This window comes from Lepisosteus oculatus, chromosome 5 (assembly GCF_040954835.1).
Source record: "Lepisosteus oculatus isolate fLepOcu1 chromosome 5, fLepOcu1.hap2, whole genome shotgun sequence".
NCBI classification, from domain to species: domain Eukaryota; kingdom Metazoa; phylum Chordata; class Actinopteri; order Semionotiformes; family Lepisosteidae; genus Lepisosteus; species Lepisosteus oculatus.
This window is the reverse complement of record NC_090700.1, coordinates 49731895-49756458: the sequence shown is the minus strand read 5'-3', so window position 1 is coordinate 49756458 and position 24564 is coordinate 49731895. Positions and strand designations below refer to the sequence as shown.

Genomic DNA, 24564 nt, shown 5'->3' with positions numbered 1-24564 from the left:
AAGGAAGGTTCCTTGACCAGCATGTGCTCAGTTAGCTGTTAGCAGAGTGTATAAATTAAGAAACATACAGTAATGATTTCTTTAATGTACTGTGCTGTGAAACATTTTCAGCCCTCTTACTGTACATCATACATGTGTGTGTTGTATGCAGTCTTTTTGTGGCATTCAAGTTTAATGCACTATGAATCCACACAACTAAATAATGCATAACAAAACACTGATTTTTATGTTTAAAAATTCATTAGATGTTAAAAATAATCAAGCTCTATTTGCACAGGATACAATACATTTTATAACTTGATAAGCAACAAAGTAAATGGAACCTGCTTTCATCAGTTCCTTTCTTGCTGGATAGAAGACAGCAAGAAAAAAAGGAACAAGAAAGAACAATGCTGAAAAGGTTAGTTAGGGAGCTGAGCAATTGGATAACATTATGGAAGCAAAAGAGCTGTGGAGTTAGTTCAAAGGAACTAACATATGCCTCATTTATAAACACAAATTAAAAAAGCATATTCTTAATGTAGTTATTAATTTTGTTAAAGTGAATTATTTTACCAGGATATCTGATGTGAAACACACAAATTATTGACCTTTAGCTCCTGAAGAGAAATCCTATAAAGTTCAGGTGGGTGGCTGCATCAGCATGCGTAGGCTGCAAAGGAACAAGTAATAGGTATATTCCATGCTGAAAAAAAGAAGAAAGAGAACACAACGTTTCGGCCGTGGAGCCTTCTTCAGGTGTGAGAGAGACAGGGCCTGTCTCTCTCACACCTGAAGAAGGCTCCACGGCCAAAACGTTGTGTTCTCTTTCTTCTTTTTTTCAGCATGGAATAAACCTATTACTTGTTCCTTTGCATCCTATAAAGTTGCTACCTCAAACTTTTTTGAACTACTGTCGTATGTGTGCTTGTTTCTGCTGAAATGATTTAGACATAAGTTTAATATAATTGGATTTTGATCTTGCAATTTTACCAAGGGTGAAAAAACTTTTCCACTCTTAACTCGCATTTCTACTTCTTCTGTACCATAATTTGCTATTTATAGATATTGGGGTTTTTGCATTTCTATTTAATGTGATAACTTTCATGTTTAAAGTTATTGTCTCTTAAAGTGTTGAGAGTAAAAAGGCTTGAATGTTCTGACTTGAGTTGTGTGGCTGCAACTTTCTTTCAGGATCCTGAGCTTTGTGACAAAATAAAAATACACCACCAGAACAAAGTGACTTGACAGTATCTGCATCTATTTTTTTCCCTAGGTTAGTCTACATCAGCTTTCGGAACAGGGGTTGTGTTCATAACCTTACAGAAGGCTGTTGATTAGAGCAACAGTGCAAACAGTGGGTGCTTAATGAATGTAATTCTTGTTTGTAGCGTGGATTTTCACTTCATTTGATGAGCATGATCTAATCCTAACGGCTAGGAATATATCACATTGCCGCCTCAGCTCACAATGCAGAATATATCATAGTACTATTCACCTTGTATATTCAGGTATGCATTCTGCAGACTTTATCTCTGTATCTCTCCAACCTAATCCATCTGCCGGTTAACAGTAATTCCAAAATAAGATCACCTCATTTGTTTTTCTGTATCTCTTTGTGATGCACTCTCATAATAATTCAACTAATTAACCAGCATTCCTTTTTAACAGATAGCCCGTCTTTACATAAGGGCAGATATACAGTAATTATCGGAGTCCAGGGTGAATGCAGTGAAGTTCTAAGGATTGTTCATTTTTATGGGCTGCAGGACAACTACTGAAGAATTTGTATCTCATACTCAAGATTTACACAGTGTTTTCTACAACTCACAACTGTCTTTGCATACTGTACCTCTGGACCTCTGTATACCTTTGTTATAGCGGCACTTGTAGCAACATGTTGCTAGCATGAATTTCTGTTGTTTTTTATTTACATGACATTTCGGTATTGATCAGCTTTTCCGGTATTTCAAGTCAGATACAGGTGAAAAATGCAAAAGAGGTACTTTGATGTTTAATTTGATAATATTTAAATTAGGTTTCAACATTAGGAAATGGTGAAGATTTTTACAACTGTAAAAAAGAATATACAGTATATATATCCATGCATATTATTGTGACAATAGTACTCTGGATTCTTACAGCTAATGCACAGATAACAGAATTGCATGCTCTTTTGCATAACCTCATTTCCATTAAACATGGGATTGCTGAGGAGCCAAAGTGACTCTGTAAACCTCAGTGAATTTCATGTTAGCAATGCTAGAGTTACATTACTTATTGCTGGCCCTTGACAATTAAATTATTTTAACAGAGCTGTTGATTTAAAAACATAAATGGAAAATAATTTGATAAGCTATTAGATTTTTTGGATTGTAAGAAACATGACAGGCTATGCTTTGTATATCTTTGACTAAGTCTACAGTGGCTTTCTTGGACCTGTAGAGACCTTGGATTCAGATTCCTGAATAGGTGCAATAACTTAAACATAACTTAAACATGAGAAATGGGAGATTGGATCCACTTTGTCCATCATACTCCAATGGTAGGGTTCGTTATGCATGTGCTTAGAAATACGTGCTAACCTCTGAAGCTTGCTAATGCACATTACAGCAAGTAACTGTAGTTAATAAGCTGTTTTAAAAGCATTTTGTCTCATAAACAAAAGAAACTAGATATCTCATATCTAATTGTCTTAAAAAATCAAAGTATAGCATCATCAATAGAGTCTGATTTAACCAGTCTGTTTTTTCCCCCATTTAGTGGTATTACACACATACCGGGTGTCTGTCTTTTGGTACAATGTGATTCAGAGAAGAACACGAAAATAAATAAAATTTGAACTAAACTTAAAAGATTAATTTTCATGTTTGTGCACCTCTCACATCCACTTAATAGAGGGAGTATGTTGTAGCTGGATTGGAAAGTGGGATTGCTTTTTTATTGCATGCGGTAGCGGTTAGCAGTGAGGCCTAGGTGAAAAGTGTTTCTACTGTATCTTGAAATACTGTAGCTGGGTTTGGATGGTACAGAGAGCAAGTGGCGGACATTTCTTTGTCTGTATTCCAACTGGGCTTAACCCCAGTGACATGGTACAGTATGTGGCTATTGCATTAGAGTAACAGAAATGCATTTTTAGCCAGATTAAGTGGGCTTTTGAAATGCCTGAGCATGTAACCTGTAACTAAAGTTTACCGGACTAGCATTTAGGTCAAGCACGCAATCTTTGAATGTGTCCTCAAACCTTAGTATGCCATACAAAAACTTATTTGTTTTTGATCTGGTTTGTGTCCAGGTTCTGTAGCACATAGTGCTCTAAATAAAGGTGTGAAGGATTCATTTTGGACTGATATTCAGCACGCTCAGTACAGGGAGCTTGATTTGTTGTAGTTCTTTTCCGAAGTTACAGTAGCTCTAGGATGTAATTAGTTTTTTCCACAAGTGGTCAATCAAAACTATTTGACTAAACAGGGTAAACATGGTCTTCGGAATGCCCAGTTGTTCTATCCGTCTATGACAACACGTCTGTGATGAAACTTTGCAGCAGTAAATGAAGGACATTCTGGTCACCAGCACACGCAGCGTTCATCCCCTTGGCCTTGAAAGGGGCGAGTGTAAGAATAGCCGAGGGCTGTACCTCAGGTAGGATATTGCTGGCTCCTCCTCCTCTGCTCTGCTCTGTCCTTCCTCGCTCTACCTCTTCTTCCTCAGAGCCCCTGGAGGAGCACCATGTGGCCCAGCTGTTGCGGCGGTTTTCCACAGACCAGGCTATGGGGCGCCCGCTCTCTCTGGACGCGGCGCTGGCCCACCACCTCCACCAGTGCTCCTACCACCTGCGCCTCTTCCGCAACTGGTTAATCTCCGGCCAGGACACCATAGAGTGCCTCTACGGTCAGCCCTGCAGTCCCCCCCCTGCCCTGCTCCGTTGTGCCTGCGGCGGGGGCTGCTGCCACAGTTGGCTCGGCTTTGTGTAGCGTTGCACTCCTTCTGCATGTGTGCCTGTGATTTGAGGAAAGCTCTTTAGTGTGTGCTTTTCTGACCGTTTGTATATTTAAATTGTATTTCAATCTGTTTATGTTATTCATCTCTCATCCAAGTTCTAGCAGCCCATGGCTCTCTCCTTGCCTCTCTCTCCACAGTGGGGCTGTGCTCTTTCTGCCATGTTTGATCCTAGCCGATTATATTGACTTATTTGTCTCTTGAGAATGCTGGACTGTGTGAAACAGCGGCTGCACGCCAGCAATCCGGTATTCACACTCTTTGAATAGTGATGCAGCTGCTGGGCTACAAAACTAAATAAAATCCCCGTCTTCTGGCTGAGCTTTGCTCTGTGGGCTTTTGTTTGGATAACTCTTGGCATTTACGGTAATGCCGTTTCAGTACGTAAAAAGACAGGTTTTAGTGCTCTCTTTCTGTGTTCAGGGTTTATTGAAAGTTTCAGACCCGGGCATATTGGGCTTCAGAAGTTACTGGCTGTGGTGCAGAGCTTCTTAAGCTTACAAGGAGTCTTGTGTTATAATGCAGTTGCTGTGTGGGTGAAACAATATACTATATAAGTGGACCCAGTGGGTCGAGTGTAATATTCAGTACAGCAGACTTGGACTATGCCTGTTAAGGTACACCAAGCAGAGTGCTGATGTTGATCATGACTGTTTGGGGTTTTCCAGTGTTCCACGCTGTTTCTGCTTCATGGAGTCATTGCATGTGCTGTGTGACATAAGCATCAGCATAGTCTCACAGGGAAACATCACTACTGTGCTATGAAATATTGCTGCATATTGTGTGTCGGCTAAATGCCTTCCTATCAGGGAGATGCCAAGATTTGCACTTCCAGCACACCTTTGTGAGGGACGTTCCCTGCCTCCCATTGAAGTAGCAGGGATCAGACAGTATCTCTGAGGAATGGATACAGCATGAAAAAGTGGCTAAATGTGAACTGAATATTAGCCTGGAGTAAGTTTCTTTTTAGAAAGTAAAAATATAATTTTCAGTTTCCGTTGTCAGGTACATTCTGTAGTGACATTGGGGGACTAAGGAAAAAATAGTTTTTATCCCCAGCTGGTAGGTTGCAGTGGGAAAATGTCTTTAGGGGAAATGTTCACTATTAGATTAAGTGTTCCTCTCAACATCTGCTTAATAGAATTATTCCTGTCCTGTTCGAGCTCCTGAAGCTAGTGCAAGTCGATCTCCTCATATTCTCTAGTGTGAGGATAAGATGTGCCAATCATTTATAGTCACCAGTGCTGTATTTAGAGTCTGTGTCCTGCTTTTGAAATACACAGAATCTTGAGCTAAAGAACTGTTCTGCCTTCTGAGGGCCTGTTGCCTTCTATTGTAAGGGTACGCTGTGGTCATTTTCCGTCTGCACGAAAATGCAAGCAACACTGTATTCAGCATGAAATTAGGGATTAGGCTGAATCAGAGGCTTGTTTAGATGCTGCACGAGGTACTTGAAATTGCTTCATGGTTTTTCAGCTGTAATTGTTTTCTTTACTCATGTTAATATTATTGCATTTACCTATGCTGTCGTTACGTCATAGTGACATCAAGTTAATAGAATTCTTAAAGGGTTCCCAATTTGTGTGAAAAGGCTGAAGCTTTTGACTTTTTCACTTTTGAAAAGCAGACTTCATATTGTATCACAGTACATTAGGACTTGTTCTGGTACAGTATTGTCTTGATTTACAACCTGACGGGGATGTCTTTTGCAGATGATGATGATGATAATTTGCAGGATGTACAGTAATTGCTCACAACAAATTACCGTAGATACTTGTACTAGTCTGTCTGGCTGACTCCAAGTTAATACTAACTTTTACCAAATTGTCATTTCCACCATTTACACAACATATCTCCTGACTGCAGTCTGCAATAACTATTGTACACACCAGTTGCTGGCAGAGCAAATGTTTATAGAAAGAAAAAAATACTTGTTTCTTGGGGCACAGGGTGCCCATGATTAGCATTTGTCATGTTTAAACAGGAGTTTGATTAAAAAAAAGTATTGTTAAGATCGAACAACACTGGCATAATTGGAATCCAAACAGCATTGAGCTGACTTCTTGGGTCATCTCTTATGCTTGCTTAGTATGGTGGTGTGATGTTCTATACATTGACATATATCTATATTAAAGTGCCTCAGCCTTGGCACAAGACTGCAGTATGTGTATTTGTATGGATCACGTCTCCTGGAAATTGAGCCTGTCATTCTGAATGGATTGGTGCTTTGATTGACCGTTGTGTGACTCCAGTAGCTCACTTAGAAACTCATAATGAAAAAGCAGTAGGGTTGTGTGTGCAAACCTGCAGTGCTTGTGGGGAACCTCTGCAAGTGCAAAGACTCAACTAGTAAAAGGTAAAGACCAGCTTGACTAAGCAGTGATCTCTGGTGTGTAATGGTGTTCCTGAGATGACGCTTGCTTGTGAGGTCTGAGTTCACTCTGAGACCTCTTTGCACAGACTGATGGATGGGTGGTGGGATTGTTGGTTTGTGTCTCCACTCTGCTGCAGGATTTGAAGGCTGCTCGATGGTGCCCTCTATCTACCCACTGGAGACACTGCACAACTCGCTCTCACTCAAGCAGGTCAACGAGTTCCTGACTGCCGTTTGTGAGAGTGGCAATGATTCCCACTCCAGAGCCACCAGAGGTATCATACCATAACTCTGACCCTAATCTTAACTCTTCCTCCCTAGCCCTTGTGTTATCTTATTCATATTTTCTTGTTACCGGAAAGACAGATTCAGAAAATTAGTTACATTGTATAATTCTGAAACAGCAGAAATAATTCTCCCAGCAATCGGACAGGATTAACACCTATAATTGATCACATGTAGTGATCAAGTCAACATTGCTTTTTATTGGTACAATGGTATGAAAAATAAATTAACTAAACTTTTTTTTTCCTCTTCAAACAGCTGCTAGTCTCATCCATATTGGTTTAATGCTCATGGTACTGCTGTAGTGAACAACGGGTTCTAATTTCTGGCATCTGTCCTTGTGATTCGTTAATAACAACAGCTGTGCTGTTGCCCTTGCCTGTGCAGCTCTCTCAGCCATGTTTGACTCCCAAAACCAGCCTGCAGTGGATGCCTTCATTCCTCAGAGAGTGCTGTCCTCCTCCGTGTCTGTCCTGTCCCTGAGACACCGCTCTGACCGCCCACCCTGGTGTGAGTATTCCACTGAAGTAATACTTCAGAGCACTTAACTCCGGTGTCCTCATCTGTCTTCTTTGCTACAGCAGAGAACCCACAGAACCCAGAGCAATTCTGCATTGCCACTAAGTCAGTGTGCCTCAGGGTTAGGCTTTTTTTGCACTTGCTTTAAAAGTCCTAAAGATCAGAAGGCCTGAGGGCACTGCTTGGGTTTAAACACTGAGCATAAACACAGGATGGTTAATGGTAAACCTGTTGCCAAACCTCACATTGTTTTGCACCACATTATGTTACTGCTTACTATTTGACGAGCTCCTAAGGCAGGGAACAATTTATCAGGACTAAATCAGGGCTCCCTCATTGACAGTCTGCACTGGCCTGTGGAGCATCTGCTGCTATTTCTGACTGCAGGACTCTCATTGTCTGCTCTTTTCTGTCGGGCTTTCTCTCCCTTCATCATGTACTGTGCTGATGATTAATTTAGTCAGGGCAAAGCCTCTGAAGTACTGTTAAATTTCCAAAATACTGTATTTAATTTTAAATTTCAGCAATCAGGTCATTCTATTTTGCTTGCTTGCTCCTATTTTATTATACATTTTGATTTAACTTAAATGGAGAGTGGATCATAAATTCCTTATAAAACTAAAAGAAGGGAAGGGAGTCTCAAACTAATCACTGTCCAGGTTTCCTAGAACTGAATGGTAAAAAACACTTTTGTTTCTGCCTGTGCAGACAGCAGTGGTCCTTCCAGTACAGTGTCCAGTGCTGGCCCTTCCTCACCCACGACAGCTGACATGTCTCCACGCTTCAGCTTCAGTGACAAAACCCCTCTCACACCCCAGAGCAGTGAGGAGGCACACTCCAGTCAGCAGGGGAGTAGCCAGCCCTCCTCTACTGCCAATCTTCCCAGCAGCTCACCCACTGACACCAGCGCCGCCGGAGCAACCCAGCCTAATAGCAAAACCCCCAGTCCTCAGCAGTCCTGCGACCAGCAGTTTAACAGTACAGATCAGCCTGTCAGCTGCACTCACCCGCCTCTTCTAGCCACTCCTAGCAGCCCAGAATCGCAAGAACCCTTGAGCAAACACGTTGAGCAAGACCTGCCCGTTTCCCAGTTGGCTGAGCTGAGCCTGGAGAGGGTGGAATTGGGAGGGACCCCTGGCTCTCTCCCTGTTCTGCTGGAGCTCGGAGAGAGCAGTTCTGAGACAGGATCCAATGCACAAACGCCCCTCACTCCTGAGGCTACAGAGGAATTCTTTGACACACAAGAGACAGTGGAAGTTTAGGAGATCATCCCCAGTAGCCTGGTGCATCCTGGGATGCCACTAGATGCATAAAAGTATCACAGCATTAGTGACTCAGCAAGAGGAAGAGGCAATGTTGTTGTGATCCTTGGGCGTTGTTTTAATTCTTCCTACCATTAGATGTTCAAAAGGATGACATAGCTTAGACAGGTGTTAAATAAGGTCCTGTATCCCCTAATGTTTTATGAATGCATTTGTGGTTGGGTCCTGTAATGATCTGGGTTATGATCATGTTTTCAATCACAATGCAAATTATTGTTTTGTGGCAGTCAAATTCGGTAGTCAGATGTCGCCTTCATGTTTGCTGTGGAGCCAAACCTTTCTTCCAAACCTTGTAATCCATTACACAGAGTATATCTGAGTCAGAGTGATCACATGCATTGGCCCTTAATCTGTGGGAACTGAAAAATATCACTGTTGTTATTTGCAAGAATAGCAATTATTGATATCCGTAAACAGTTTAGTACAGTATATATACATATATTCTCAAAGTTTTCAAGGAAATAATTGCATTAAGATAAGTATTTGTTTCACTGCAAACAACCAGGGATGAAGCAAAAAAATTGTAGCCCACACTTTTCTACAGCTTTTATACACTGAATCCAATGCTAAAGCTGGCTCAGTGTCCCGAAAAACGTACTCCTTTTGGCAATATTTTAACTTTGCACTTTGTCGACAACACTCTGAAAAGTAAATCTGGAAGCTGAATGAAATTCTGTCATTTCTGACACCAAACCATGGGTATAAAAATATAGATTTTTAAAAAAATTGGTATCATTTTAACCATTTTGGTTATGGTACAAAACAATCACTGCGTTCATTACACTCTGATCTTGAAAGAAGATTTGTTTGTCTAGTGCACATTAACGTCTTATATTAATTTTACAAATGTATTTTTATAGCCTCAGATAAATAGAAAGATTTGTAATTTGTTATCTTCCTGCAGATTTAAAAGATCATTAGGCCTATTAATAATCTGAAAATCTGCTTGAGGTCACCATCAGTATTTGCCTGTCGTCTCTAAACTAGCCGCTGGAGTAAAGACATTGATTAAATTCGAGAGACAGAGGGAAAATCGCTGAAGTACAGTTGCCATTGTTTCCAACATTTCCCCCAAAAAATATATCAAAACTCTTAAGTGGATTCCTGTGGATCCGAACACTTGAATGTGCTTTATTGCCAAAGTTTTTAAGTATCACCTGCCACTGAAGTAAAAGGAAGACATTTTCACTGCAGAATACATCAGAAGAACATGGAGCAATGCTCAGTGGATCTCAGTTATCAATGAAATACAGTGGGTTTCTCCTTAAGACTGTTTTGATGCCATGTCTGTTTTTATTTCTATAGATATGACATCAAGTTTCTAAACCTGAAATTTCAAACGAGTTTAAATTCATTTGATATCAACATTTTTTTCCATGTTGCTATTTATTTGTAAAACCACACATGGAATTTCAAAACATTTTTAAACTGCTGTTTATAATTGGATTTATTGTTTATTTGCCTATGTTCAACAATTGCACTGAGTGAAGAATGAACTGATACTGTATTTTGTAATCAGAATGAATTAATTCTGATTTTTTGTGTAGTATTGATGCTGAAATATGTTGGAGAATCAGATGCATTATTTAATGTTGGTTAGAAAAATCCATGCTGCTCTGAAGCAAACACTGTAAATTGTCTCTGTGTTAATGAATCTGAAAATAAATTAATAATATAAAAATTTGAGTGATAGTGATTTGAGTGATTTTAGCTAAATTTGTGTGTTAGCAGTTTAGCTATAAATTCAGTGGTTTCTATGAGCATAATCTAACTCGGGTTGACATGTACTTTGTACACTGTCTTTATAGTAAGCAGTGGTTATTGTGGAACTGATATAGTGAACTGTAGTCTTTAGTGTTACTGTCCTAGTCATCTGTCTCTGAAAAACAGAGCTTTTCAGTTGTCAAACAGATCTTCATTCCATTATCATCTGCTGTCAATAGCCATTCGCTTGTGGCTGTCACTGCTTGATACTTGCTTGGAGAGTTGTTTTCTGGTCCCCTAAACTCAAGTGAGACACTTACTGTTGCTAACAAAGGAGTTCAGAAGGTATTTTAAGAAAAATAAATAACAGCCTGGAACTTATTCTGCTATACAGTATCTAGGTCTGAATTGGTTTAAGTCTGCCCATATCTAAAAATGGGACAGAAATGGTTTTCTCTGGTTGCTGTTTCCTTCATCCGTAGCAAAGAAGTATATTGTCACCCCAGTGTTCTGAGAAGAAGATTGCGACCCATGTGTCATGTTTGCTGGAGCATTGTTCTTTGCTGCTCTTTATTAATTATCATGTTTTGTGAGACACCTGCACTAGAAATGGGGAAATGGGGGGAGGGGGGAAGGGGACATCTGGCTCTTGAATTCTTTTGACTGCTGGCTGCAAAAACTCATTTATCAGCTGAATAAACTGCTTATCATTTCCTCACTCCTGGCCATACAGATACACTCCCCCAGGATCCTTACATCTGTCCTTGAGTCTCTAAAGCTCTGTTCATTTTTTATATTTCCTATGCACCCTACCACTTTTCCAGGTCTTCAATTACAGTATAATCGCTACACCACACAGCTTTGGGTTTTCATAGAATGATGACTGTTCTTCTTCCCAGTGCCTCCTCTGCGATTCCTTAATACTTTAACCTGGCCATTCCTCTCTGGTCTGTAGAACCACCCAGCTCCATGCTTTCAGCACTTGACATGTTGACACAGAGAATCTTACTGTATTAGTTGTAATTTAAAATCTTCACCGTAGCTGATTAATGTGTAAAAATATTGCCTTTAATGTGGGGAAGGGATTAAAGAAAAAGCTCTCAGTCTGTGAATTCAGTAATGAATGTTTGACAGTGATGTGGCAGATTAACATTAACTACAGTACGTCAGGCTGCATAAAGCATAGTAGTTCAGGTGGGTAGCTGCGTCAGCATGCCTAGTCTGCAAAGAAACACCTAATAGGTTTATTCCACGCTGAAAAGAGAAGAGAGAAAACACCATGTTAATCACCATTTTCAGCATGGGATAAGCATAAAGGATAGATGCATTACTGTCGCTGACCCATTACAAAAATAAGGAATTGTCTGCACTAAATTCAATTTGGTGATGTTTAGCACAAACATTTTCCTTACACGGAGATTTGTGATTTCTAATCTAGCAAAAATAAAATCTTTTAAAAACATTTTATAAAAAACAAATACTACAAGTACTACAAGAACACTAGTTTATTAGTTTATTACTCTGTTGTTTGGTGCAAAAATGTATTTCTGTGTTTTAAAAACTGTTTTTTTAAATTTGTTTCTGATTTTTCCAAAAATAATCAAGTTCCATAAAGCAGACAAGAATTAGTTACAGTTCCTGAAAATGTGTTTTTAGAGTGCAAAGAGCCTGTTGGGTCTTTTTTTTTCTTGGCCTTGAAAGTATTGATTTTGCACCAAATCCCTTCAGTTTGCATACAGAGTTATTAATTAAAGATTTTAAGGATCAGGAGCCAGATGCAGCAGATTAGCAAAGATTACTTTTTCACCAGAGCAGTAATTTGTACCAGAAGGTTATCTGTGTGTGTGTGTGTGTGTGCGTGCGCGCATGCATTTACACGTAATATTATGTATTAGAGGTTCTTCAAATGGAATAGGTGAGCTACTTTATGAATTCCTCTGGGTTACAGAGATACACTGCACTGCTAAGTATGTCATTTTTCTCCCTAATAATCTAATTATGTTAAATATAGCCAGATGCCGAATGCCACATCCTAATTGGGTTCTTTGAGTGTGCCTGCTTTCACATCATCTTAGAAGGTCACTTTGTTATTGAGGATATGATAGGAGGGGGCAGCGCTGCAGTCAGACAGCAAGCTGCAGCCAGCAGCCACACGTATGGGCCGAGGTGGGTTGGTACTTTTGGGTTTTGAACTGAACAGACCCCTTGAGGAGCCGAACCACAAGGGGAACATAATTCTGCTCAGACAGCAGCCGCATCCCGTTGACACTTTTCTGACACTGACCCTGGTTGGGTGTCAAGAGAGCCAACCCTGTTAGTCATCTAATTTGTTTATAGTCCTCCAAGGCTTTGCAAAGTCTCAGTTCATTTTCACCTGGCAGTTAATCTGTCCTTTCCTGAAGTATATAAATCCTCCGCTCTTCCGTATGCTCTGCAAGATATTTGTTTTCTCCCCCTGTTATTTGCCAGCCTCCCGCTCCTGTCTGTATGGGAGATGGATGATTTCACTTTGCTATGCAGAGACCCTGCCTATCACATTAATAAAGGTTATGGGAGTTTTCAGTGCTGTGTGATTCTGGGTGGCAGCTGAGCTGAATTCTGACCATGTCTGCTGTATGTGATTGCTCGATCTTCTAGGACGACCCCAGTGAAGGGGAGGGCGCTGGTGGGATTTACCCCCCTTGTGACTTGTGGGTGAGAGAAGTTATGGGCAGGCAAGCTGGGTGCTGATTTGGAGGGCGGGGCGAAGTTTTGAATCAGCAGAAACCCAGTAGTCCTGGAAAGATGTCATCTTTGTTATATGGCTGATTTTAAAGCAAAGTCCTAGTGCAATCAATTGAATTTAAAGACAAAAATGTTCAAATCCCAATGCAATCAGTGGGATGTAAAACACAACCTAACCTGCCAAAAAGACTTTTGCTGCAGCTCTTCTCTCATGGGAATATGCCCGAGTTAGCATAATGCAAAGGCAGTTTATAGGAAAATGATTATTTGCATGCCAAGAGAGCAAGCAGCATGGATAGGGGTGATTTGAATAAGCCCTGTACGTGGTTGAATGTCACTCCGGAAATTAAATGGGACCTTGAGAGCTGCCATTGGGAAACCTCCCTGATTCACAGGCCCCTTTGGGGTCAGTGGAGTACACCTGCGTACTGTGTAATCAGTTTCATTCATTAACGAACAGAATGCAGAGTGAAATCATTGGTTTCCTTTTAATTTTGACGTTTGCATTCGATTTTCCACTTTGTTTTGTAACATAATTTTTAGGATTTCTTTTTGCCTTGCTGCAGAGATATCGAGCTGACTGTTCTGTATTTTAACCTTCTTTTAACTTCCTTGACAATTGCAGGTCAGGTCTGTAATTCCATTCCTTCATCTATGTGAAATCCCTCTTCAATCATCAATCTTCCAGATTGGGTGCTGTTTTTCCAGTAATAGTGTTTTCTATGGTTATTTATCTAAGGTACCAATAAAGATCCAGGAGAGGGGGCAGCTGGCTGTGCACCATGTGTGTTTGAAATCCTGTGTGTTTGTTTTTGTGTAAATGGAGACCAGGTAAACAGCAAGTGTACAGAAAGTGGCTGCCCTTCATGTGCCCATGCCCATGTGCCAAGACGATGCCTGGGAGACTAGAGATACTGATGATTCCAAGAGGAACTGTTGACATTTCAATTAGAAAGGAAGTTGCACAGCCGTTTTCCTGTGGATCGCATGCCTGCCGGTTTCACATGTAATACAGTAAAACTGTAAGCACACTGCAAAACTAATTGCAGAGGATGTGGGTGGATTCTGGGATTCGCACAAGACACTAACAAGAACTTGCTGCACCAGGATTACTGACGCTTTGCAGATGAAAGTGTTGTGTGAACTGCAGGGATATACAGTACATGTTCTTTCTTCTCATACTGAATAGTAATTGTGTTTGAAATAGAATAGCAGTCTATAAGCAGCAAGAATTTTAGTTTTCCAGTTCTCGTGCAAAAAAACTGAAGTCTAAATGTTTTGTTGGCAGTTGCTTTATCTTTCATCAAAGTAAGTGGTGTATCTGTGTAAACACAAAGATGATGTGTATCATTTTGAAAACCTCCCTTTGTCCCATTGCGTTTCTCATGGATGAACTTAAAGCCTGAAAAAGAAGCAGTACAATATACAGGCATGAGCTGCCTGTGAATAAAATGAACTGCACAAACTGTGAGCCCATTCAAAAAGCAGTTTTCTTTTGAATGCTCTCTTTGACATTCCTAAGCCATTTTTCACTATTGATCAATATAAAATGATACAAAAGAAGCTCCCCTTATTAACACTGCTCAACTATCATAGTGTGCAAATCAGGAATAATTGACCTTCCTGATTTCTTTAGCATCAGAATAATTAAAAGCGCAATGCTAATTGCCTTTAGCTAAGTCTGTTTTTGGTCTAGCGGGAGATGTGGGGATTATTGGTCAGGAATGTGTTTTATTCCTCTCCCCCTTATGAGGCCAGTGATGACTCATCGCTCATTTGCTAGCGTCGGTCTGTTGTCATGGAGATAACTTTCCCTTTCTCTAATTGTCTTTACATGGAGCTGCTAAGCGAACAGGAGGCTGTGCTGTCAGAAAAGTGGGGTGCTGGCTGAAGGGAAAATACTAATCCTTTTATAACGCTCTCTTTTACAGAATCCTGAACGGTGCATAATGCCTTCTGTTGGCATCATAAACAAAGTCTTCGGCTGCTGGTTCCAGTGTTCAATTCTTTACGAGCCTCCTACACAGGGCTCACACGTTAGGTCTGCATGTGGCTTCTGCCTATCTGTATGCAAGCTGAGATCTGAACACTCCCATTAATTATGCCATCTGTCATGATTATTATTAGTTCTGAAGGATGTACATCCTTATATCTCAGGCTTAAATCGCTTTCCTTAACTGGAATGTAGAGATGCAAGAGGTCTTATAGACTTTGTGGCAGCATTTTCACAGGTTTTTTTTTCTCCAGACCTACGTACAGTATCATAGAGGATGATTAAATAATGTGCAATTGATTTTTTTTAATGTGGAAAACAAACAGAACTTTTGCTTGCCAATTTTTTCTAGTTTTTAAGTTATTTTCCCTATTAAATCTGCATGAATGCAGTACTGTATTTCCGAAAGGTAAATTTACAGACTCTCATTCATCAGCACTTTCATTTTATTGTATATTGTTTTAGGGTCACATACAGTAGCTGATTGATCGTCTCAACTAAAATTGTAAGGACATTCAACCAGCCCCAGCTCCTGTTTCCAAAACCAACAAACATCATCCATCACTTCCTCCATAGCAGCCAAACTGCTGTCCTCTCATCCCATAGCTGTTGCCAGGGCCTCATCTCAGACCACTAGATCAAACTGCCTCTCAATATCAGACAAGAGCAGGCTGCACATTTTCAACGCCAAATCAGGCTACTCTGTCTCACTGAGTTTCCAGGTGCAGTGCAGTGCTGGGGAAGAGCCACATTAAATTGTGTACACTTAGGTTAGTAACAGAGCAAAGGAGCTGTTTGCTCTGATCCGTATTCTGTAGAAGATTCCTGAAAAACCTGTTGTCATGGCAACCACTGTCTGGGTGTCTTGGTGGCTGTGGTGTCCTGATGAGGTTTGTAGGTCCTCGTGTCCAGACAGCATCTCTGGCTCATCATACAATTGTCAGTTGCTGGACTTCAAACAGGGCTGAAAAGTGCCCTGTTTGGGCTTAGACAGCTGTCCAAAGCACCCTCTCCCCAGCACTTCCACCCACCCGACTCTGCTGGCCTGTTCTTATGGAGCTCTGACCTTTTCCAGTGTTCTTTTCTCCCACCCTGACATCAGCGTCTTCACAGCTTGATTAAGATAAGCACGTCTTACAAAGAAAAGCTGTCAGATTTAGTACCTACCCGAAGACTCTGACAAAAATGCTGTGTATAATGTCAGGAGGCATAATTTCTGGAACAAATGCGGTTTCCTTCTCCTGAGGGTAGAAGGAAAGAAAGAAACAGACTGTTGTAGATTACAATCCTGTTTGATCGGTGATTATCTTCATGTTTGCAAAAGGGATTCCACTACACTAATAAGTCCAATAACAATTTTTCTGTCCAGTCTGTTGTCCTTTATTAAGTGATCACTTTATTACGTTATTGCCCTTGCAGAAACACACATAGAGGGCTGGTGTTCCTGTCACAGACACAGAAACATCCTATTTATTGGAGGTGGGGTTGGGGGGGGGGGTCTCATTTGGCAGGCCATTAGTATCAGCTGCAATGAAAGCTGAACAGACACAGGATTTGGAGAAAGCAGCTCTATCATGTAGCAGTCAGAGAAGGGTCTGACTGGCCAGCCCCTTGGAAGGCTACAGGGTCTTCCTACCACCTGCAGAAGAAAACATGGCTCATGCTGTATAAAATAATGTCTACAAATCAGGATCTCAAAGTTGGTCATCTTATTTTAGAGAGTCCAATGATAAAACAGGTAAAAACAGGATAATGTAAAAATGCAGAAGTGAAAAGTGGTTTTCGTTGCTTGTGCACTACAGCAACATCATTCTCAGGGCAGCAGCAGTCTGTGCTTAGAATTTCTTTCCCATGGGAAGTCACATTTGTTTGCAGAGGCTGTTGAGGTTAATGTCTGAGGTGTCAAAGACACTGCTTTCATGGCCTTGGTTTCTTCGACTATCCTTTATTTTTTAGATTGCCATTGCTGTCACAAACCTTTTTGTTAAGTATTATTATAATGGAATTCTCAGCTTTTCCCATAGGCTTAATTGTACCATTCAGCTGACCTCAAAGTACATGTGTCTCCACTGGTCCCTAAAGCAAATGCACAGTCATGTAATTAGAATGGAATGAGCCTTTATGCATTTCCCTCCTTGACCTTTGAGACAACCTGCATGCTTCCTCAAAACCAGAGGTACCAAAACTTTGCCAGAGATTACAGGCAGCAATATTTCTTCTCGATATGAAAGATACACGTCCCAAAAAGAAAATGTTTCCTTAAACCAAAATGATTAGCAAAGCCAGACATACTGTACCATTGTGATTAAACAGTATCCAGCTTCTGTTGAGAGGATATTAATAACAAATCTGCAGTAAAAAAGAACAAGTCTCCCATTGCCAAAAATATATTAGGTTCTTTTGCTGATGTACAGTATCTGTTCATGCAGTAATGAACAGAACTTGATAATCGAAGAGAGATTTTCTACCTCCGACCATTGAGTCTGTATAATGCACTGGCAGCAGTGTCTGGTCAGGACACTGACCCACCTCCCTTCCCGACTCATTCTGCAGATGGCAATGACACAGCCCAGTGCCCACGGCCCCCTCACCCTGAGCCTTACACAATAGAAAAACAACCTGCAGCACTATATCTCAGGGCTTGCCCAGGCTAGTGGAGCATGAAATCAGTTTGATCTACTCATGGTTCACCTTTCTGCTGGAATATAACTCAGGGATTGTTTTTCAAAGTATTTTTTATAATTTTGCAGCTTTGACCTTAACACGTTCTTGTGTTTCTCCTCTGTCCCCATACTGTACATACAGGGTATTTTTAATTTGGTCATTTAGTATGAATCTTGTTCTAGGAAATGCTGCTTCTAAATCATCAAGCCCCAAATATAATATTTTGAACATAAAAGTTGTCAAGGGTGTTAATTTATGCAGTTTGCATTATTTCTTGTTGCTTCATTTAACATTTAACATTTGCAGTGTGGTGCGGTGTGGTGGCTCTGTGGCTAAGAATCTGCACCTGTGGCTGGAAGGTTGCTGGTTCATATCCTATGCGTGGCAGAGGAATCCTATTCTGTTGGGACCTTAACCCCCAACTGCTCCAGGGGTGCTGTATGAATGGCTGACCCTGTGCTCTGACCCCAAGCTTCTCTCCCAGTCTGTGTGTCTCATGGAGAGCAAGCTGGGGTATGTGAAAAGACAAATTCCTAATATGAGAAATTGTATATGGTAAATGAGGTAATCTTATCTCTTATATTCTCTGTTAGTTATGCCTGGCACTCATTATCAAAGCCTATTCTGTACTTTTTACTTTTTCAGTTATGCCACTCTAAAGTGACAACACTATCTAACCACCCTACTGTTCTGTGTGAGCTTCTATAGCCTATTGCGATACATATTCCAGTTTAACTTGCCCAATCCTTTGAACCCACTGCTTCCTAATGATTCTTCTGTTCTGGAAGAAACCCCTAAAATCCTAATACTTCTGATTTTTCTGGTTCCTGGCCATAGTGTCCCTGAGTCATGTCTACCATACCGTATATCATGTCAGGGTGACCACAAAAGGCATATCTTTATGCAAAGTACTGTGGGAGCATTGTAGTTATGGGATACCCATTCTACCCAGCCTTGTTGAAACAGATACCCATGCTTCTTTTCTTGAATGAGATCGTCTGATCAGTGCGCTACAGTATTAACCACCAAATGAGTTAGATGCTCAGTATGACCTTCTTTTGTGTGTAATATTTCGAAAGTTCTCATCAGCTGCCCTACTGTATATATACCTGCATCTTAGGAAACAACTATTTGTTCCACGGCAAAGCAGGAGCAGCAGATCTGTCACTTGTTTCCACGTGCCCTTTGTCATTGAGTGCTCGCTACCACCTTTCTTCTGGCGCCTTGTCACTTGCTGGCACTATGAATTCCCCTCAGTGCCATCATCCCTGCCTGCTTATATAATCTCCTGCTCTGGCATGCACACTGCATGGCAATGGCATGTCATGCTGACACGCACACGCACACGCACACGCACACGCACGCACGCACGCACACGCACGCACGCACGCACGCACGCACACACACACACACGCGCGCGCCATCTTGGAACCTCTGACAGCTGGTCACCTGGCTCCCCGTCTCACCTGGAGAGAGGCAGATGCAGAGACTTTAGGGACTCTGTACCAGAGGGGAACAGGAAGAAAGAAAGAAAACAGTTGCAACTCCTTCTTGTAGAGGGTGACACTCCTGTGTTGGTCAACATGCAGTAATGTTGTCATGTATTTTTAATCTGTATTATACACCTCACCCAGCTTACTATCTCTAATGTTGTTGCTTTAAGTTTTTTTTTAAATAAATACTCTAAGTATGGAGCCCCTGACTTCATGCAGGTAGACAAGAAAGTATCACGAACACATACCATCCCATTTTTTTCTGATGAAAATGTCCTTTCCTTCCCCTTCTGAAAGTAGAAGTACTTCCATTTCCCCACTCTCAGCTAACTTTTATCCCCCCCCCCCCCCCCATAACTCCCCCTGGTCAATTCTGAAGTTGTCCCAAATTGCTCCCTCTGTGACTAGCAGTCTTGTCCTCACAGCCCTCACTGCCCTCTTGCCTGATGTGGGATAAAAATATCTGAGCAGCGAGACAGATCGTTTTTGTTCAATTAGCACTGGGTTTCAGATCTTACCCTGAAGGCCCAGAGCTAGAGTGCCCCTGCTACTTAAAAAAGCTCTGATGGACAGCCAGGCAGGGGGAGGGGGTGTGGGTCAGCAAGTGGCAGTGATTGCAACAGGGGGAGGAGACAGGAAGAATATTGTGGACAGCCATCATAACTGAGCAGCAGTGTTCTCGCAGACATTGAGCTACTTATTCCTGCATAACCCAGTCTTAGGACTGCTTGTGTATGTTTTCTGTGTTTTTTGTTTTGATGTCTGAACTACTGTTTTTGCCCAAAATTAGGGAAATAAAAAAAATGATGTAACAACAGTTTCACAGGTAATATGAACTGATCCATTAATCAAGTTAAGCCAACCAATGTACTCTTTAATTCAAATGTGAACTGCTAAATGCATTTAAACCACCCAATGAATATAAAAACCTGCAGTATGGTATGTGAGAATTTGATATTTAGCTTGGTGCTTCTGTGTGTAGTGTTCAAAGGCTTTCACTGCAAGGGTAGAAAAAATTGACCATACTGTATGTCAGTATGGTCAAAAAGCGCATTTTCTCTTCTGAGACTGAAAGACTAATCATAGGTAATTATGAAGTTTCCCACTCCTGCCTAGCCCCCTCATTACTCAACTAAGAGGATCTGGTAGAAAAGAGCCCCCTGCAGGGTTATCAACCTGTTCCTGAAACTGCAGAGGAAGCAATAAAATTTCTCCTTTCAATTCAATTGCCTGGAGCTATCAATGGGAGAGTATCAGCAGAAATAGGGGAGATGAAAGACCCCCCACTTCTGTCAGAGAGCTGTTGATGCTGTCCAACTCAGTGACCCCCTTTCTCGGAAAGAAGACTGAGGCAAGATTACAGGAAAATCTGTGCTGGATTCCTTGTGCATCAAGCAGCAGGGCAGAGGAGCTGCTGGATTTCTAAGAAAAGTCAGTGCAGCACCAGTTACTGTCGGTAAAGGCAAGTTATTAATATCAGAATATAATAATGCACACAATGCAAGTAGTAAGACTTCCGACAAAGTCAAATGCAAACCATACCTGCCCTTAGCAACTATGAGATATAGTGTTTACTGTCAATCAAGCACAGAGGTATAAAGTCTAGGTGGAAAATAAAATCAAGTTTGGAAACACTGATAAAATTCATGCACACAATCTGATCATTCTAGTAGTTACTAGTCTGGCATAAGGTATTGGCATCTTGTATTCATAAGATAAACCTTAACGGCTCCTGTTGAAATACACTACAGTGTCTCCAAATATTCTAGAAGATTCTAAGTATTTCTTCAGTCTCTTTGGCAGCTCCCATGGTTACCACCAGTGATACTGATGAGAACTTGAGCTACTATGGGTAAAGTACGGCATAAACACATGCCATCAGAATATATAAAGTAGACATAAAGTTGTCAAATCATTGTGATGACGTTTGAGTACAGTAGGTAGCTGTGTCAGTATGAGTAGGCTGCAAAGGAAAAGGTAAAGGTTCATTCCATGCTGAAAGGCAACGAAAATAAACGCAACCTTTCAGTCTGAAGAAGACTCCACAGATTAAATGTTGTGTTTACTAACCATTATGATGTTTAATTAATAGATGACAGTAATAATGATGATTGAATTGGGGCTGCTTTTGGTGTTGTGACTGAACAGCTGTCTCACAGCTCTTCAATCCAGGGTTCAGATTGGCCAGGGGTTCCTTCTGCATTGTGTTTTCATGTTTTTCCTGAAAACCCTGCTGCAGGAGTTTTGTCTGGGTGTTCCGATTTCCCCTCAGTCTAAAGACAAGACAGGTTGTTGCCTAGGTTAATTGGTGTTTCTACTCTTGTTCTATAATTGGTGCCTTGGGCTTTACAGATTACCAAGGACAAACCAGAGAGTTTACCTTTATTAAAGTGCATTGCCTTAACATAGAAATAATATGTGCTTGCCCCAACAAAAAAGCTTGAAATAGAGTCCCACAAACACATTGTATCTGAATAAGACCTTGTGCACAATGCACAACTTGAGGCTGACAGGATGTTAATATTAAGCATAGAGGTGTTGTGGACAAACTGGATAGTGCCATTATTTTTCTAACTTGTGGGTTGGGCTTATTTATCATTTAAAAAGGGCTTTGTACCTTTGAGTGAGGTTTTGAGTCTGCCCTGTTTTCTACACGCCCTTCACCCATGCCTTTTCCTTTCTAGTTTAAGTTTTAAGTTTTATTTTAATTACTTTGATCTGATGCCAACTGACTGAAAAAATGCCTCTTATTGCTTCTGTTTGCTATCCAAAGTCAAGTCAAACACGAGTGAAAAAGGCCCATAAAAGCCAGCAAGTACTGGCAGAACACAAAGGCTATTTAAATGTCATTTAATCATTTATTTATGTACAGAATGGAGAAATCAAAATAGGATTGCTAAACAACAGAATTGTAAAAGTGTTTATAATCCTTTTATTCTCAACTAATGCAGTTCCTTGAAGATAAAACACTACCACTGCTGAGTACACTCAGATATTTGCTTTGTACAGACAAGTGACAGCAATACCTCCCTGAGTGACATCACTTTAGTTCTGTAGCTTTACAAACTGGCTTATTCAACGATAACTAGAATGTCCCTTCCCGAGCAATATTGAAACCATTGAAGTTATACTGAAATAGTACTGGTTTTATGTGAAGTGTAAATTATAGTGACAAAAGGACTAATTAACAGGATATTATTTGTTAGTAACAGATATAAACTATCAAGAAAACACTACTTTTACTGGGTTGTAAGATAACTGCTCTTGTTACCAAAGGAAGTGCCTGTCATTTGTGCACATGCCCTGTGTGTTGTAGCGAGTGTGTAGTAGCAAGTCTGGAATAGATTTGCTCTTCTGGGCACAGTATTTGTATCTCAAACACTACCCCCCACTGCCCTCATCCCACACCTCCTTCCCTACCAGCACAGCCCGGCCTTAAAACAACACAAGAGACCCATTCTTACCCCCCCCAGTCCTTTGTGAAACAAACCAAAAAAAGTTCCAAGAAAAGAAAGAAAATTGAAAAATCTACTCCAGCAACATCTGTCTCCTCCACACTAAAAAGCCCATGTGACTCACTCCATGATGTCATCCTCCTGGGCATTCAGCCTGCGCCAGGCTGGCATTCAGCACCTCGCAGCTCAATCGCCAGTCCCTGAAAGCGGGGATTGTGCTTGCCTCAATACTTCACTTGTTGTGCAAATACTAAAGGCAGTTTATTTAAAAAAAAAACAGTGAAAGGTTTTTTTTTCTTCCTAGCTGCACAGCAGTGACGATCACATTGATTGTAACCAGGCGTGAAATAAAATAGCAGTAGATCTGAATAAACCAAGTCCCCTAGTATACCCTCTGGGCTGGAATGCAGTTGTTAATTTCTTTTCTTTGTTGCTGTTGTTTTTTTATATTACACTCAAGAACGTACAATTTTGCTACATATTCAAAGATTTTCCACACGTCGATTTTATTTGTTCAATGTGAATGCATCAAGCTGGGCACTGCCTCCAGGAAATATTTGAGGTTTGAAATTAATTAGAGAATAAGTTTCACTTGCCATAATAAGCACTTGCCAAATGTTTTGTCATTACTCTTGGCCCCCTGAAATGATACAGTACTTCCGTAAATGAGGGAGTCTGTTAGCCTGCAGCCAAAAACTTAGTGGAATTGGAAACTAAATCTGGAAGGCATGGTCTTCATATTCACCATAAAACAATGAAAAAGGACAAAAACGTACCTCCTCACACTACCTCCTCAATGAAGAACAGCTCTTGATATTGACCTGACAGCATGTACCAAGCAATGTAATTGATGGGACTTGAAGGAGCTTTGTAGGTCCAAAAATTGGTTATTGTTGGAATGAAATACATTATACTTATTTGAAAAGTACTATACACTCACTGGGACAGGTGGCTGATACCAGCTCTCTATTTCCCACCAAATTTATTCTTTCTAGACCCACAGATGGAAAGAGAAAACAATAATTATTTGATTTCACTAATAGATGTCCTGTATCAAGTGGGTTAGACCAGAGATGTGTTGTGTCAATATCTTACGTATTACTCATTGTCTCCCTTTTTCATTAACATGTTGTAGCTGTTGGTTTAACTCTGAACAAAATGAAAAAATTGAATTGGAAACAATTTGGAATTTTTTAACTGTACAAATGGAAATGTGGTCCATTAACAGCATGACTGCATTCACACTGGCCCAGATCAGAGTATGCTTCCAGTCTCACTTTCCTGGGTTCTGAAGGGCTGGTTGTTTACAGAGCTGAATTCTTCCTTTCACTGTCTGCACAAACAGTACTCTCTCTTTCCCTCTCCCTCTCCCTCTCCCTCTCATTGTAACCCTCCTACACTTCCCTGTCCCTGCCTATGCAGAAATGTGAAAAATTTCAGTTCACGTTCAAAACAAAACCAGCAGAATTCCTTCGAGTGTGTATAAACAGTATGCAAGTGCCCCTCCTGCCCTCCCCTTTCACATTTTCCTCATGTTAACGATGCCTATTTGAATTACAAAAGTGTGAGTATTGTATACCCCTACCACCTCCCAACAACACCAACTGATCATACAGACTTATACCCTCAGCAGAGGGATAGCAAGTTGGCAGCACAATCTGTACATTGTTCAAAACCATGGTCCTCCTTTCAAACGCAACTGGAGATTAATTAGGGTTCATCCGTTCTTTCATTTTCTTAGCATTACATCAGCTCCCATTTCATCCCTTAGTATTTATGAATGAGATGCAAAGGGCCAACGTCTCTGCATCATCCCTTTCCCAGCATGGAGTTATATTTAGTAAACTGTATCCACACGAAACCTGACTATGAGTAAACCACAGTACAATGTGTGTTTTCTATGCATAATTACAATGCCACTCCATAAAAAAGAAGGGAGCAATACGAGCTCAAATGATTGTGATGCTTTCAAAATACATCTTCCAAAGATTTAGTGATCCCACATGTGCTGTAGATTAGCCATTATTCAAAAGTGTGAATGCTTCAGGAGCGG

At 40.8% G+C, this 24564-nt stretch overlaps 1 protein-coding gene across 11 annotated transcripts in view; it reads left to right on the top strand.

Moving 5' to 3' along the window:
* The window catches only part of ppip5k1a (diphosphoinositol pentakisphosphate kinase 1a), a 41580-nt gene extending 31416 nt beyond the window's left edge, over nucleotides 1–10164 (top strand). For 7 of the 11 annotated variants that reach the window (XM_015343223.2, XM_015343221.2, XM_015343219.2 and 4 more), the window contains 3 exons: nucleotides 6490–6627; nucleotides 7025–7147; nucleotides 7865–10164. In XM_015343223.2, coding sequence (XP_015198709.2) covers nucleotides 6490–6627; nucleotides 7025–7147; nucleotides 7865–8418 — 815 coding nt within the window. In that variant the 3' untranslated portion in view covers nucleotides 8419–10164. Of the gene's footprint in view, nucleotides 1–3690; nucleotides 3871–6489; nucleotides 6628–7024; nucleotides 7148–7864 lie in introns of all 11 variants that reach the window. The other 4 variants (XM_015343216.2, XM_069190609.1, XM_015343217.2 and 1 more) reach the window with 1 other exon arrangement.
* Nucleotides 10165–24564: the final 14400 nt, after the last annotated feature.